Here is a 14621-nt window from a genome sequence, read left to right on the forward strand (position 1 = left end):
GGCTCCAGACGCTCAGGCTCAGCGGCCATGGCTCACGGGCCCAGCCGCTCCGCGGCATGTGGGATCTTCCCGGACCGGGGCACGAACCCGTGTCCCCTGCATCGGCAGGCGGACTCTCAGCCACTGCACCGCCAGGGAAGCCCCCTTACAATATCTTTGAGTTTGGTATGAGCGTTGGGCTGACCTCCTAAGTTTATCGGGACACTCTGAAAGAGTTTGTATAAGATTGGTACTATTTCTTTCTTAGATATTTGGCAGAATTCACCATTTTGGCCTGGAGTTTTAATTACAGATTCAGTTTCTTTAGTAGATTTGACTCTGCAGATTTTTTTTTCTTGTGTCAGTTTGGAAAGTATTCTTCAGTTAATAAGTTGTCAAAAATTGTTGGCATGAGTTATTTTCACAGTATCCTCATATCCTTTCAATTTCTGAATCTCCAGTGATATTAGCTGTCTTATGTCTGATATTAGTAATTTGTGTTTTATCCTTTTTTGTTTGGTCACTCTTGCTAGGGCTTTAGCAGTTTCGGTTTTTATGATCCTCTGATGTGTTTTTTCTGTTTCATTAATTGCTCCTGTATCTTTTTTTTTTTTTTTCCTGTTTTGGGTTTAACTTAACTTTTTCTATCTTTCTGAGAATAGATACTTTTTTAAACATATTCATTAATTTTTAGCTTTCTTTTTTAGTGTACACAGGTTTTTATGTAGTTTTTCATCATCTTTGTACAAAATATTTTCTCATATCATAACTTTTTCTTTGATCCATGGCTATGTAGAGATGTGTTTCTTAATTTCCAATTATATAAGAACATATAAATGATTTTTTATTTTTAGTTAATTCTTTTTGGTCATTGAGATTATATTCTGAATAGTTTCAGTATACTTAAATTTTTTTAGAACTGCTTTATGATATATTTTTATTTTGATCAGTGTGCAATTGAAAGAAATGTGTATTCTGCCATTGCTTCTTGTGATATTCTGTGTATGTTACTTTGGTCCATTTGGTCAGCTCTTATGTTGAAATCTTCATTTTTACTGAATTTTTGTCTGCTTGTTTAATCAGCATTTGAGAACAGCATGTTAATACCTCGTTTTTTCTCCTTAGTCATGTGGTAGTAAGTTATTGACCTACTGCCCCATCACTCATCGTTTCCTATGAAAAAAACATTCTCCTACATAACCAGTACAGCTGTGACAGTCAGGAAATTAATATCAATGTGTTATAGACACTATTCCGTTTTTTCCAATTGTCCCAGTAAGATTTTTTATAACAAAAAGGAGCAATTCAAAATCATATGTTGCTTAAGTTGTCTTGACTCTTTAATTTCCTTTAATCTGGAACAGTTCTTCAGTCTTTCCTTCACTTTTCATTACCTTGACATTTTTGAAGATTACAGGTCAGTTACTTTGTAGAGTGTTTTTCAGTTTGGGTTTCTCTTATGTTTCTTCATTATTAAGTTCAGGTGAGATATTTTGGGTAGGGGTATCACAGAATTGACATTGAATTCTTTTTATAACATCTTAGCAGCTGTCATACACTTCTATTTGTCCCACTGCTGACAGTGATCACTTTAATTACTTAATAAGGTTGTGGGCTAGGTTCCTCAACTGGAAAGTTACTGTTTTCCACTTTGTAACTAAGTGTTTTATGGGGAGGAACTTTGAAATTATGTAAGTATCTCAATCCTCAGCAGACTTTTAGTTTATTTATATCTGTACAGAATCATGCTTTCATTCAGTGGGTTATGATTTATTACTATCTTTTCTTCACTCTTTATTTTAAAAATACATAGACTTAACAAGAGATTACAAAAATAGTCCAGAGAGTCCCAGGTATCTATCGCTCAGCTTTCCCATTGGTAATGTCTTATATAACTGTAGTACATTTTCAAAATGACATTGGGAAATTGACATGGGCACAATATAATTAACTAAACTACAGAACTTAACCAGATTTCACCAAGTTTTGCATGCACTCAGGTTTTTTTGAATGCATATGTGTATAATTCTGGGAAATTTAATCACATTGTGATTTCACATAACCACTACTATAATCAAGATACAGAAATATTCTGTCACCACAAAGAAATTCCCTTATGCCTGCCCCTCTGTAGTCACACTCCTCTCCCCTGCCCTCTGCATTCTTTAAACCCTGGAAACTAGTGACCTGTTTTCCTACTATATGGTTTTGTCATTTTGTGAATATTTTGTAAATTGAATCATATAACATGTTACCTTTGAGATTATCTCTTTTTACTTAACATGATGACCTGGAGATCCATCCAAGTTGTTGTGTATATCAATAGTTTTTTTTTTTAAATTGCTAAGTAGCATTCCATTGTATGGATACATACCAGTTTATTTAACCATTTCCCTGTTGAATGACATTTGGGTTGTTTCCAACTTTTTTTTTTTTTTTTGCGGTACGCGGGCCTCTCACTGTTGTGGCCTCTCCCGTTGTGGAGCACAGGCTCCAGACGCGCAGGCTCAGTGGCCATGGCTGACGGGCCCAGCCGCTCCGCGGCATGTGGGATTTTCCTGGACCGGGGCACGAACCTGCTTCCCCTGCATCGGCAGGCGGACTCTCAACCACTGCGCCACCAGGAAAGCCCTGTTTCCAACTTTTGACTGTTATTAATAAAGCTGCTGTGACCGTTCATATACTTTTTTTTACACAAATGAAGTTTCTATTTCTCTAAGACAGTGATTCTCAACCAGGGGTGAGTTTGGCTCCCCGGAGACAGTAGCAACATCTGAAGTCATTTTGGATTGTCACAACTAGGAAGGAATTTTGCTCTTGCCATCAGGGATGCTACTGAATACCCTGGAATACACAGAGTAGTCAGTCCCCCACAACAAAGAAGTATTTGGTTCAATTTTAGTAGTGCCAAGGTTGAGAAACTGCTCTAGGATAAATGCCCAAGAGTGTGATTGTTGGGTTGTATAGTAAGTATATGTTTATTTTTTAAGAATCTGCCAAACTGTTTTCCAGGGTGGTTGTACCATTTTGCATTTCTACTGGCAATATATGAGAGATCCAGTTTCTTCACATCCTTGTCAGCTTTTGTTATTATTGTCAGTATTTTTAATTTTAACCATCCTAATAAGTATATAGGGTTATCTCGTTCTAATCTGCATTTCTCTAAATGACTAATGAGGATGAACATTTTTTCATGTGTTTGTCTTCTGTATATTATCTTTGGTGAAGTGTGTGTTTAAGTTTTGCTATTTTCTAACTGCATTTTTTTTTTACTGTTGAATTTAGAGAGTTTTAATCTATTCTGTATAAAAGTTTTTTGTTGGATATGAGATCTTAAACAAAGTTATGTTTTCTTATATTCAGTGTTACTATTGTAATTTGTCTTCATGCTCAAAATGTCACTGATTTACTGACCAGTGGCAGCTCCTTCAAGCTGGTTTCTGTATCCTTTTTACATGTTCTTGTCATCTTTTGCGCATGTCTTTCCCTTCTGGCACAGCAAGATACTTCAGGCTCATAACTTTTTCTTCCCCAGCTCTGAAATAGGCCATTTCTCCAAGGAACCTGCTTTCTTTTAGTGGAAAGTGATATTTAGAAGCCAAGATTGGAGCATTGCTATTGGGCTGCTCCCAGCCTTCTTAGTGGATTTATGTACATACATACATACATACATACATAAATACACACACACTCATTTACATTTATTTCTGTATCTGTCTCTATATATTAAAAACCGTAAGCTCACACCCATGTATACAATTCTAATTCAGTTTTATTCTACTTTTTTTTCTCTTTCTGTGTTTGTAGCTCCCTTATCCAATAGTGAGAACCCTTACTTCTTATGTGCTTTATATATTTATTTATTTGCTCAATCTACCATTGTGTAACTAATCTCCCATCATTCCTGCCATCCTCTACCCAGCTAGGATTGCCCTCACTCACTACTTGGATTCTGACTCTCCATTCTGACTACCTTTTTGTGTGGATGTTCTTCTTACCCTGCTGGGGCTTTGACACTCCATTCTAGACTACCCCTAAACATAGATAACATCCCCCAACTTGGTTTTTTACTTCCTCCCATCAGAATGCTCACCCCATGTATGTGGACACCCTCCTCACCTCACTTAGACTCTAACTCCCCGAGATGGACTACTTCCTCACAGGAGCATCTTCCTCATCCTGCTTAGGCTTTTGATATCTCACATTGAGCCTCCTCTCTGCTTGGATGCCCTCATCCTGTTTAGGATCTGACTCAAGATGCCTCGCTTCCCTGTTGGACACCCTTATCACCCAGGCTGTGACATCTCAGGTCAGATTACCTCCCCTTATCCCGTATGGTAGATATTGCTCTTACCTTGCTTGAGCTCTGACTCACCAAACCGGGCTACTCCCAAGCCCTGGATGACACCCTTCTCATTCTGCAGGGGATCTGACTTACCAGCCCAGGCTGCCTGTCTGTGAAGATTATTTTCTCTACTCTGCTCTAGCTCTGCCACTTTATGTTAGGCTGCTCTACTGTAGAGACACCTTCCTCATTCTGGCTGGGCAGTAAGTTCACATGCCAAGCTGAACCTTCTTCTTCATGGAAACCCTCCTCATCCTCCTCTGATATTGCATAACAAGCCACACCTCCCCAGATTCTCTTTGCCCTGATTGGATTGTGATACTACGTGCTAAAGCTACTCTTTTACATGGGCACCCTCCTCACCCCGATGAGGCTCTTATACCTTACTCTGGGCCACTGTTGCCCCACCCACTGCGAATGTCCACCTAATGGTTTTAAGATTCAGTTGTTCAGGAAGGGAAAGGTAAAAGGAGAGAATAAAAAGCCAGGAGGAAGAGAAAGATAAGGGGAAGCTATTTTTGATTAGTGTTTGCTTGGGGTATCTTTTTCCATTCTTTTAACTTAGTGTATCTATGACCTTATATTAAAGTGTGTCTCTTGTGAATAGCATATAGTTGGGTCTTATCTTGTCAACCTTTGTCTTTTAATTGGGATATTTAGTTCATTTATATTTAATGTAATCATTGAGATGGTTGATTTTAAGTTTTGCCACTTTGCTGTTTTCTATTACTCTTGTCCTTTATTATTTTAATCAATTATCTTGATTTCATGTTATCTCCTTTACTGGATTTTCTTGTTGTAATTTTTCTCTATCATTCTTTTAGTGATTATTCTAGAGATTATTCTTCTTGACTTTACAATTAACCTTAAATTAGTATTCTTACCACTTTATGAAAAATGAAGGATCTTACAACAGTTAACTCCATTTGCCCCCTCCTGCTGTTTGTGCTTTCGTTGTATATTTCTGTTCTACATCCCCACAAGACATTATTATTGTCGTTTATTTATAAAACAACATATAAATATAAAGGTGTATGTACCTGGGTATATATACATGTATATATTAAACACATACACACAGTTTAAGTGCTCTTTGTTCTTTCCCGCAGTTCTGTTCTATGTTGGGCCATTTTACTTCAGCCTAAAAAAAATTTCTTCTAGTATTCCCTAAGGTCTGCTGGGGATCAGTTTTCTTATTTTTCATTTATGTGTATTTGATTTTTTAAAATTGATTCCAATTTTCTGTTGATATTCTCCATATTTTTATCTATTAATCCCCATCTTTTACTCTCAATGTAGTCATTTTAAAGTTCTGAGCTAACTCCAGAATCTGAATTCCCTCTAAATCAATTTTTCTTGTTGTTTTTTTGTGTTTTTTTTTTTTTTTTTTTTGTGGTAGGCGGGCCTCTCACTGTTGTGGCCTATCCCGTTGCGGAGCACAGGCTCCGGATGCACAGGCTCAGTGGCCATGGCTCACAGGCCCAGCTGCTCCGCGGCATGTGGGATATTCCCAGACTGGGGCACGAACCTGTGTCCCCTGCATCAGCAGGCGGACTGTCAACCACTGTACCACCAGGGAAGCCCAGATTCTCCGTATATTTATCTATTAATCCCCATCCTTTACTCTCAATATAGTCATTTTAAAGTTCTGTGCTAACTCCAGAATCTGAATTCCCTCTAAGTCAATTTTTCTTGTTTTTTTGTCTTAAAATCTGAATTCCCTCTAAATTAATTTTTCTTGGTTTTTTTTTGTCTTAATTTTTAGTCACTTTTTCCTGCTTCACGAATTTCATAATTTTTGATTGTGTGCTGGACATTGTGAATAAAAAAATCATAGAGACTGAAGATGCTATTACTTTGCACCAGAGAAGATTTACCCTTTTCTCTGTTAATCAGAGTGGCTGATCATTTCAGTCATTTCAGGAATTTTACTAGATAAGAACTGGGTTGGAGCTTTAGTTGTCTCATCCTACCTATGATTTTTTCCTAATTTGTGGCCTCCCTGGATTTTTGCTGTAAGCCTGACAGGTCTTTGATTCTTCAGTAAATACAGTCAGTTTCAGATGTTTGAATTCAGCTCTTTAGGCTCTCAGTTCTCACAGCTTCAGAGTATTGCAAATGTAAGGAGAGACCAGCTATGTATTTGTTGCCATTACACTTTCTCAATGAAAATTTGTCTCATAAACACTGAAACATTGCAGATGATTTCACTTTTTGTGACTCAGCCCCCTTCTTGGGGATGGCGCTTCTGGGTTTTACTGTGAGTCTGGTAGGTCTCTAATTCCTCACTTTTGAAAGTTCTCTCCCTCAAGCATTAGGTATTTAGCTTCCTGCTTTATATAGGTTCAAAAACTGGCAAATGTCTTGAAGAGGAGACCTAATGATTGTCACAGTCCCCTTTATCTAGTGGGATTTCGTTTGTTAGTGCCATGACTGTGCAGGAAATTTCACTCTGCTTTCTTGGCTCAGTCCCCCATCATCCTATACACCCTGACACTAAGGAAATGTCCTGTGGGGGAAATCGGCTTGACATTCTGCTAGATTTCACTCCATCATGCCAGCAAATGAGTTCATCAAAAGCTCTGGTGATTTCTCTTTTCCAGTGGAGTATGTCTCCCTACACCAAACCCCTGCTCCAAATCTCTAAATGTCCCTCTCTAGCATATTAGTTGATATTGTTTCTTTTCTTTCTTTTTTTTTTTTGATATTGTTTCTTGATTGCTTCCTTAGCTCTATGATCTTTTATTCAATTTTGTTTGCTTATTGCAGCAGGAGTGATGGCCTGTGCCTACCTAGTGCAGGCATATTATTATGGAGATATGGGTTTGGTCCCAGACACCACGATAAAGAGAATATCATAATAAAGCAAGTCACACGAGTTGTTTGGTTTCCCAGTGCATGTAAAAGTTATGTTTATGCTATACTGTAGTCTATTAAGTGTGCAATAGCATTACGTCTAAAAAAAAGTACGTATCTTAATTTAAAAGTAGACTTTAAAAATGCTAACCATCATCTGAGCCTTCAGCAAGTTGTAATCTTTTTGCAATAGTAACATCAAAAATCACTGATCACAGATCATGTAACAAGTATAGTAATGAAAAAGTTTGAAATATTGTGAGAATTACCAAAATGCGACATAGAGACACGAAGTGAGCAAATGCTGTTGGAAAAATGGCACCACCAGTAGACTTGCTTGACACAGGGTTGCCACAAACCTTCAATTTGTAAAAAAAAAAAAAAGCATTATCTGCAAGGTACAATAAAGTGAGGTATGCCTCTACATCCTGCCTCAAAGTAGAAATCTTGTTTAGATCACCTTTCTCTCTGATATATTAATAGTTTTCTGTTTAGGGTTCCTACATTTTTTATTATATTTATTATTAGGCATATGATGTTTTGATGATAATGTATATGGCATATTTTTTAGTTTTTAATTTTATAACTTTTCAGACACGGAAAAAAGTTAGTGGAATTTTTTAAAGTTTGGTCTCTTATCTGGCAACTCTTCTAAAACTAACTGATATTCTAATAAGTTATCTGTAGATTGTTTTGGATTTTCTGTATCCTTAATTATATCAAATATGGAAAGTGATAGTATTATTTCTTCCTTTCTTATCCTTATATTTCTGACTTCTTTTTCCTGCCTTACTGCTAATGCCATTTAATAGTTTTACTAACATGTTGAATAGAAAAGGTAAGAGTTGGCATTCTTATTTTGTTCCTAATCTTACAGTGGACATTCTCCACATTTCACTATAAATAGAATAGTGGCTCTAAAATTTTTCGTAGTTTCCCTTTGCTATGAGTTTTTAATCATATATAATTATTGAATTTTATCAAATGCTTTATCTGACTATACTGATATGATCATATACATTTTCTCCTTTATTTTACTGATGTGGTGCATGACATTTATTGATATTTGAATGTTAACTCACCTTGCATTTCTGGAGTAAAGCACCTTGGTAGGAATTCACACACACACACACATACACACACACACACACACACACACACACACACACACACATTCACTCACTCACACACTCTACATTTGATTGTCTAATATTTTGTTTATGATTTTTGCTTCTATATACATAAGGGAGATGGGCCTATTTTCTTTTCTCATAATTGTCCTTTTAATTAGTGAATGGTATATAGAGGGTAGAGATTTAAAAGACCTTTTAAAAGGTCTTCTTCTGTGATATAATACAATACAGTATTACTCCAATTTTAAAAAATGACCTTTTTTATTTTCAAATAATTTCAATTCTGCAGAAAAGATACAAACATAATAGAGTTCCCTTTACCTCTCTCCCAGTTTTTCATACTGCTAACATCTTATACTACCATAGTATATTTTTGAAAATTAAAAAGCCAACATTTATACATTACTATTAACTAAACTTAAGACTTTTTTTGGATTTCACCAGTTTTCCCGCTAATGACCTTTTTCTGTTCTAGGACTCAGTCCAGGATATCACATTCCACTTAGTTAGTTGTCATGTCTCCTTAGTCTTCTCTGGTCTGTGACAGTTCCTCATTCCTTCCTTATTTTTCATGATTTTGACAGTCTTGAGGAATATTGGTCTGATATTCTCAATCTGGGTTTGGCTGATGTTTTTCTCATGATTAGACTGGAGTTATAGGTTTTGGCAAAGAATACTGCAGAAGCGAAGTATCACATCACATCATATCACATCATAACAGAGAGTATATAGTGTCTCCGTGACATCACTGGTGATGTGAAACATCATCACTTGCATAACATGGTGCTAGGTTTCTCCACTGTAAAGTTACTTTTTCTCCCATTTTATATTCTCTTTGGCATTCAATCATTAAGGCCAGCCCAGGACTGGACTTAAGGGGAAGATTAAGCTTCACCTCCACCTCCTTGGGGAGGAGATGGATGCCCGGGGGAGGTTACCTACATATGGAATTCTTCTGTTGGGCAAGATTTGTCTTCTCCCTCCCTCCTATTATTTATTTATTTATACACTCATTTATTTACTCCATTATGGTGTGTGTTTTGTTTTTTTTTTTTTTTTTTTTTTTGCAGTACGTGGGCCTCTCCCTGTTGTGGCCTCTCCCGTTGCGGAGCACAGGCTCCGGACGCGCAGGCTCAGCGGCCATGGCTCACGGGCCCAGGCGCTCCGTGGCATGTGGGATCTTCCCGGACCAGGGCACGAACCCGTGTTCCCTGCATCGGCAGGCAGGCTCTCAACCACTGCGCCACCAGGGAAGCCCCTCCATTATGTTTTAATATGGATTCTTTATATACATAATTACAACCTTAAAAACCTCTGGTTCCCCCACTAACATATAAACTTTTTGAGGAAAGGCTTTGTTTCTTTTTTTATTTTTGTACACTCTATGCGTTTAGCATAGTCTCCTAATTTATAGTGGACTTCCAGTAATTATTTTTTAATGGATATCTTTTCACTTCAACTGAAAAGTACCCTTTCCTTATATAATAGCATTCTAAATCCAAAATAAAAGTAGATTTTAAAATAAGTAAAAGTAAACTCATGCATGATCACACTGTAATAAGTATGTAAAAAAGCAAAGGGTACTGCAGAAATAACTTAACCACTTGAGTTGGATGTGTCTCCAAAAAATATTGAAGCCACATTTGGAAAGAAATTACAGTATTTGATAAGCCAAGGATATGACCTGCTGTGTGCTTTCTGTTTTTTGTTCAGATCACCAAAGGAGATTAAGACCCCGTTTTCTCCCTTCTCTGGAAAATTATCATCTGATGCAGTCACTCAGATAACAACAGAAAGTCCAGGAAAAGCCATGTTTTCATCTGAGATTTTTGTTAATGCTGACGATCGTGGACATGATATTCCAGAGCTCACTACACAGAAGTTGGGCAAAGTTCCTGTCAAGTTTGCTTCATCATCTTCAGTCCAACAGATTACTGTTCCTCATGGCACAGATGGTAAGAGAATTTTAGGTCATATTACCAACTTTTGTGTGTAATTAACTAAGAAATTTCTTGATTGGGTCTTTCTAGTTAGAAAACCTAATTTTAATTTTAAGCATTAGGTTGTACATGATTATATCATCTTTTATTTACATAGCTATGAAGAGAATATAATTTATTATATTTTTACTTCAATTTCTAGTGAAGTTAACAACCTATGTGAAACTCATGCTACTTGTGGTTGACGTATTTTCAACTCATAATACTTGTCATAAGAATGCAAATAGTTCACGAAAACAAAACTATAGAGGTTCAATTTTAGGGAGGTAGATAATTATTTGGCATTGTTTTTTTCACTATTGTTTTGCATGGTACAATGAACAGGTAGCAGACACAATACCAGTCTATTTCTTGCTCAAGAAACGTTGACCAGGGACCCAGGTTGACTGTGACCCTGCTTTCTTTAAAACATGGAACCTTGGATTCATCATCATAGTCAAGTGGAAGGGACGAAAAGCATGGAGGAGCACATGTTGGGAGGCTTTTATGGGCTAGGCCTAGGTGTGGCCCACATCACTTTCCACTGACTAGGAATAGTTTAGCTGTGCTTTCCAGGATGAAGAAGAAATGAGTTTTGGTGAACAGCTAGCAATCTCTACCATAAGGTCTACATTTAGAGTGTTCATATGCTATCATGACAGTGATATGATAGTCCATATATCATGAATGTTATACTATATAACATTCAAAATTATAGCAAGTTATTTTCTTTTTCAGACCAGTAACTGGAAAGTTAAGTTCCCATTATACCTCCAAATGAGGGTGGGAACTTTAAATTACTAATTTTAAAGTATTCAGTAGTTTGTACAAATCTATTCAAAATATATTTTAAGTTTTCCTACTAATGCAAAAATGTATCTGTCTGTAGGTATAAGTGGAATATGCCTAAATGTATAAAGAAAATTGCTTAGTTCCACATTTAAATTGCACTGAATTTAATTTGAATAAATACATTTATATGTTGAAATGGTTATATTTTTTTTCTTTTTTTAAAAAAATTTTATTTATTTTATTTTTGGCTGTGTTGGGTCTTCATTGCTGCACGCAGCCTTTCTCCAGTTGCGGCGAGCGGGGGCTACTCTTCATTGCGGTGCACGGGCTTCTCATTGCGGTGGCTTCTCTTGTGGCGGAGCACGGGCTCTAGGCGCATGGTCTTTAGTATTTTTTGTGTATGTGCTTAGTTGCTCCGCAGCATGTGGGATCTTCCCAGACCAGGGCTGGAACCCATGTCCCCTGCATTGGCAGGCGGATTCTTAACCACTGCGCTATCAGGGAAGCCCAAGATGGTTATATTTCTTATACATTTTTATTGTGAAATAAAATTATGCCCCCCAAATGTATAGTCTAATAAATATCACACAGAACACCTTTAATGTGTCAGTTACCTATTGCCACCGTGATACTGTATAAGAACCTCGAAAATCTCAGTGCTTTATAACAGACATTTGCTTTCCTCACTCATGGGCTTATGAGTCAGTTGGAGTTTGGCATCAGGATGCAAAAATGGTTTGGGTCTGTTCCACATGCTTGTACTGAAACCCAGGCTACTCTGGGCTATGTTGTTCTCATGTTGGTGGCAGAGCACAGGAGAGGAAATCCAACTGTGAAAGTGTATTTTATACCTCTTCTGACATCAAATGGATCAGTCTATATAGAGGCCACAGTTCATGTTTTTACCTTTACATACAGGTACTTGGTAGAAAGGACTCCTTTGAAAGATAAATAGGGGCTTCCCTCGTGGCGCAGTGGTTGGGAGTCTGCCTGCCGGTGCAGGGGATGCAAGTTCATGCCCTGGTCCGGGAGGATCCCGCATGCCGCGGGGTGGCTGGGCCCGTGGGCCATGGCCGCTGGGCCTGCGCATCCAGAGCCTGTGCTCCGCGGCGGGAGAGGCCAGAGCAGTGAGAGGCCGCGTACCGCAAAAAAAACAAACAAAAAAACAAATAAAAAATAAGTATTATTTGGTTTACTAATAAAATATTTTTAACTCTGTGGATTCAGAAGTAAAATTTTAAAAAACATTTTAAAAGTATACAGAATAGTATGTTGAATTTATGACTGTGTCCACTGCTCTGAATTAACAAATTAAGAGTAATATGCTATATGTTTATATTTAGTTCCATTTTCAAGTTTTTTGAAGAAATAAATTTTATGGTTGGGCTTTCTTCTTTACCCTTCTCCAGTCCTTTCTTTCTCTCCCAGGAACAACCATTATTTGCTGAATAGTCGCTTCTTCCCCCAGAGATAGGCAGTCCAAAGTAACTTTAAGACTTCTGCATCCAAACATAAAGTTGTTGAGAATTTCAAAAAGCCACTTATCTTGTCTCTGAATTCTGCATCTCTACATGGTAGCCATTCTTGCTCTGGGTCCATTGTAATTCTGCCCAATTGTTGTTGTCCATTTTCTGCAAACTTTGAACTAAATGGTAAATTTAACCATCACTACCAAGCTTTATATACACTGGTGGAGGAAGAAAACTAATAAATCAATATTCTAACAATAATGACTACAGCAATGTCCAGATAGAAGTAGGTTCATGCCCTGGTCCGGGAGGATCCCGCATGCCGCGGGGTGGCTGGGCCCGTGGGCCATGGCCGCTGGGCCTGCGCGTCCAGAGCCTGTGCTCCGCGGCGGGAGAGGCCAGAGCAGTGAGAGGCCGCGTACCGCAAAAAAAACAAACAAAAAAACAAATAAAAAATAAGTATTATTTGGTTTACTAATAAAATATTTTTAACTCTGTGGATTCAGAAGTAAAATTTTAAAAAACATTTTAAAAGTATACAGAATAGTATGTTGAATTTATGACTGTGTCCACTGCTCTGAATTAACAAATTAAGAGTAATATGCTATATGTTTATATTTAGTTCCATTTTCAAGTTTTTTGAAGAAATAAATTTTATGGTTGGGCTTTCTTCTTTACCCTTCTCCAGTCCTTTCTTTCTCTCCCAGGAACAACCATTATTTGCTGAATAGTCGCTTCTTCCCCCAGAGATAGGCAGTCCAAAGTAACTTTAAGACTTCTGCATCCAAACATAAAGTTGTTGAGAATTTCAAAAAGCCACTTATCTTGTCTCTGAATTCTGCATCTCTACATGGTAGCCATTCTTGCTCTGGGTCCATTGTAATTCTGCCCAATTGTTGTTGTCCATTTTCTGCAAACTTTGAACTAAATGGTAAATTTAACCATCACTACCAAGCTTTATATACACTGGTGGAGGAAGAAAACTAATAAATCAATATTCTAACAATAATGACTACAGCAATGTCCAGATAGAAGTAGAGGCTACAGCCTGTTTTTTCTGTTATTTAAATTCTTCCCTCCTCTATACATTTCTTCATTCTCCTTGAATTCAGCCAGGTTCTCATTGGCTGGGGTTTTGCCTGATAGGTTGGTACAAGTATTCCTAAGTAGTCTAAGACTTTGCTAGCCCTGCATAGGTTTAAGGTAATTTTTTGTTAGTTTCTATGACCAGGCTTGGTAAAGTGGTCCCCTAGGTGTAAGCCATACTCCTATTGACTTTCTTTTTTTAAGGTAACCTTATTTCTCCCTGATAGTTAAGGTCAATTGTAGTTTTAGTCAACACTATGGCATCCTATTCCCTGTATTGTTTCAGTGACATAAAGAATGTAAAATGACTAGATGGCTCCTGTCTCCTGGTAGAAGTGCCCCTCCCTTATTTCTAAGATCTTCCATCAAACAAAGCAGAGTCACAGAGATAGAAAGCAAAAGATTTTAAAGGCTTCTGCCTTTGTTCCTAAATACATGCATTCTGTCTGTGGGATAGGCAAGTACCATATATGGTTCTGAGCACATGCCATATTCTGTAAGCTAGCATTCCAACCTCAGAAAGTGATGCCTCCCAGCTTGTGCCATAACAGTTATCAGTGAATTGTTCACTCACTTTTTTTTGAGTTTACCATAGTTGTGTGTGAGTAGGCTTGTGATGAGAACAGTGACTCCCTTTAGACATCAGCCTTTTGTCTCATTTCCTTCACTATGAAGTCAGTTCCTTGGTTTGAAGCAGGGTACTAATAATATGGATTCCATGTCAAATCATCAGAATGATGGAGTGGTCAAGGATGGTAACACAATTCTAAGTAATGTGAAAGTTGTTATTGTGTCCAGAATGAAGGAGGTCTCATTCTACTCTGGGACTATCAGGCTCTGTCTAGAGTATTTTGATTTTTATAAACTAGACATGGGCAACTAGGAGTCCATCTCTTAGAGGTAATTACAGGATGCAAGAGAAGACCATGTCTATAAGGATAAACTGAAGAAGCTGTTGTGTTTAATCAGGAGAAATGGTAGC

The 14621-nt window shown here is 37.5% G+C and overlaps 1 protein-coding gene across 3 annotated transcripts in view; it reads left to right on the plus strand.

The window, feature by feature from the left end:
• Positions 1 to 14621, plus strand: part of ALMS1 (ALMS1 centrosome and basal body associated protein) — a 216325-nt gene that overhangs the window by 148573 nt on the left and 53131 nt on the right. For all 3 annotated transcript variants that reach the window (XM_028496787.2, XM_028496788.2, XM_028496789.2), the window contains one exon: positions 10027 to 10268. In XM_028496787.2, coding sequence (XP_028352588.1) covers positions 10027 to 10268 — 242 coding nt within the window. The remainder of the gene's footprint in view (positions 1 to 10026; positions 10269 to 14621) is intronic.

The sequence above is a fragment of the Physeter macrocephalus genome, chromosome 12 (genome assembly GCF_002837175.3).
Source record: "Physeter macrocephalus isolate SW-GA chromosome 12, ASM283717v5, whole genome shotgun sequence".
In the NCBI taxonomy this organism is placed as follows: domain Eukaryota; kingdom Metazoa; phylum Chordata; class Mammalia; order Artiodactyla; family Physeteridae; genus Physeter; species Physeter macrocephalus.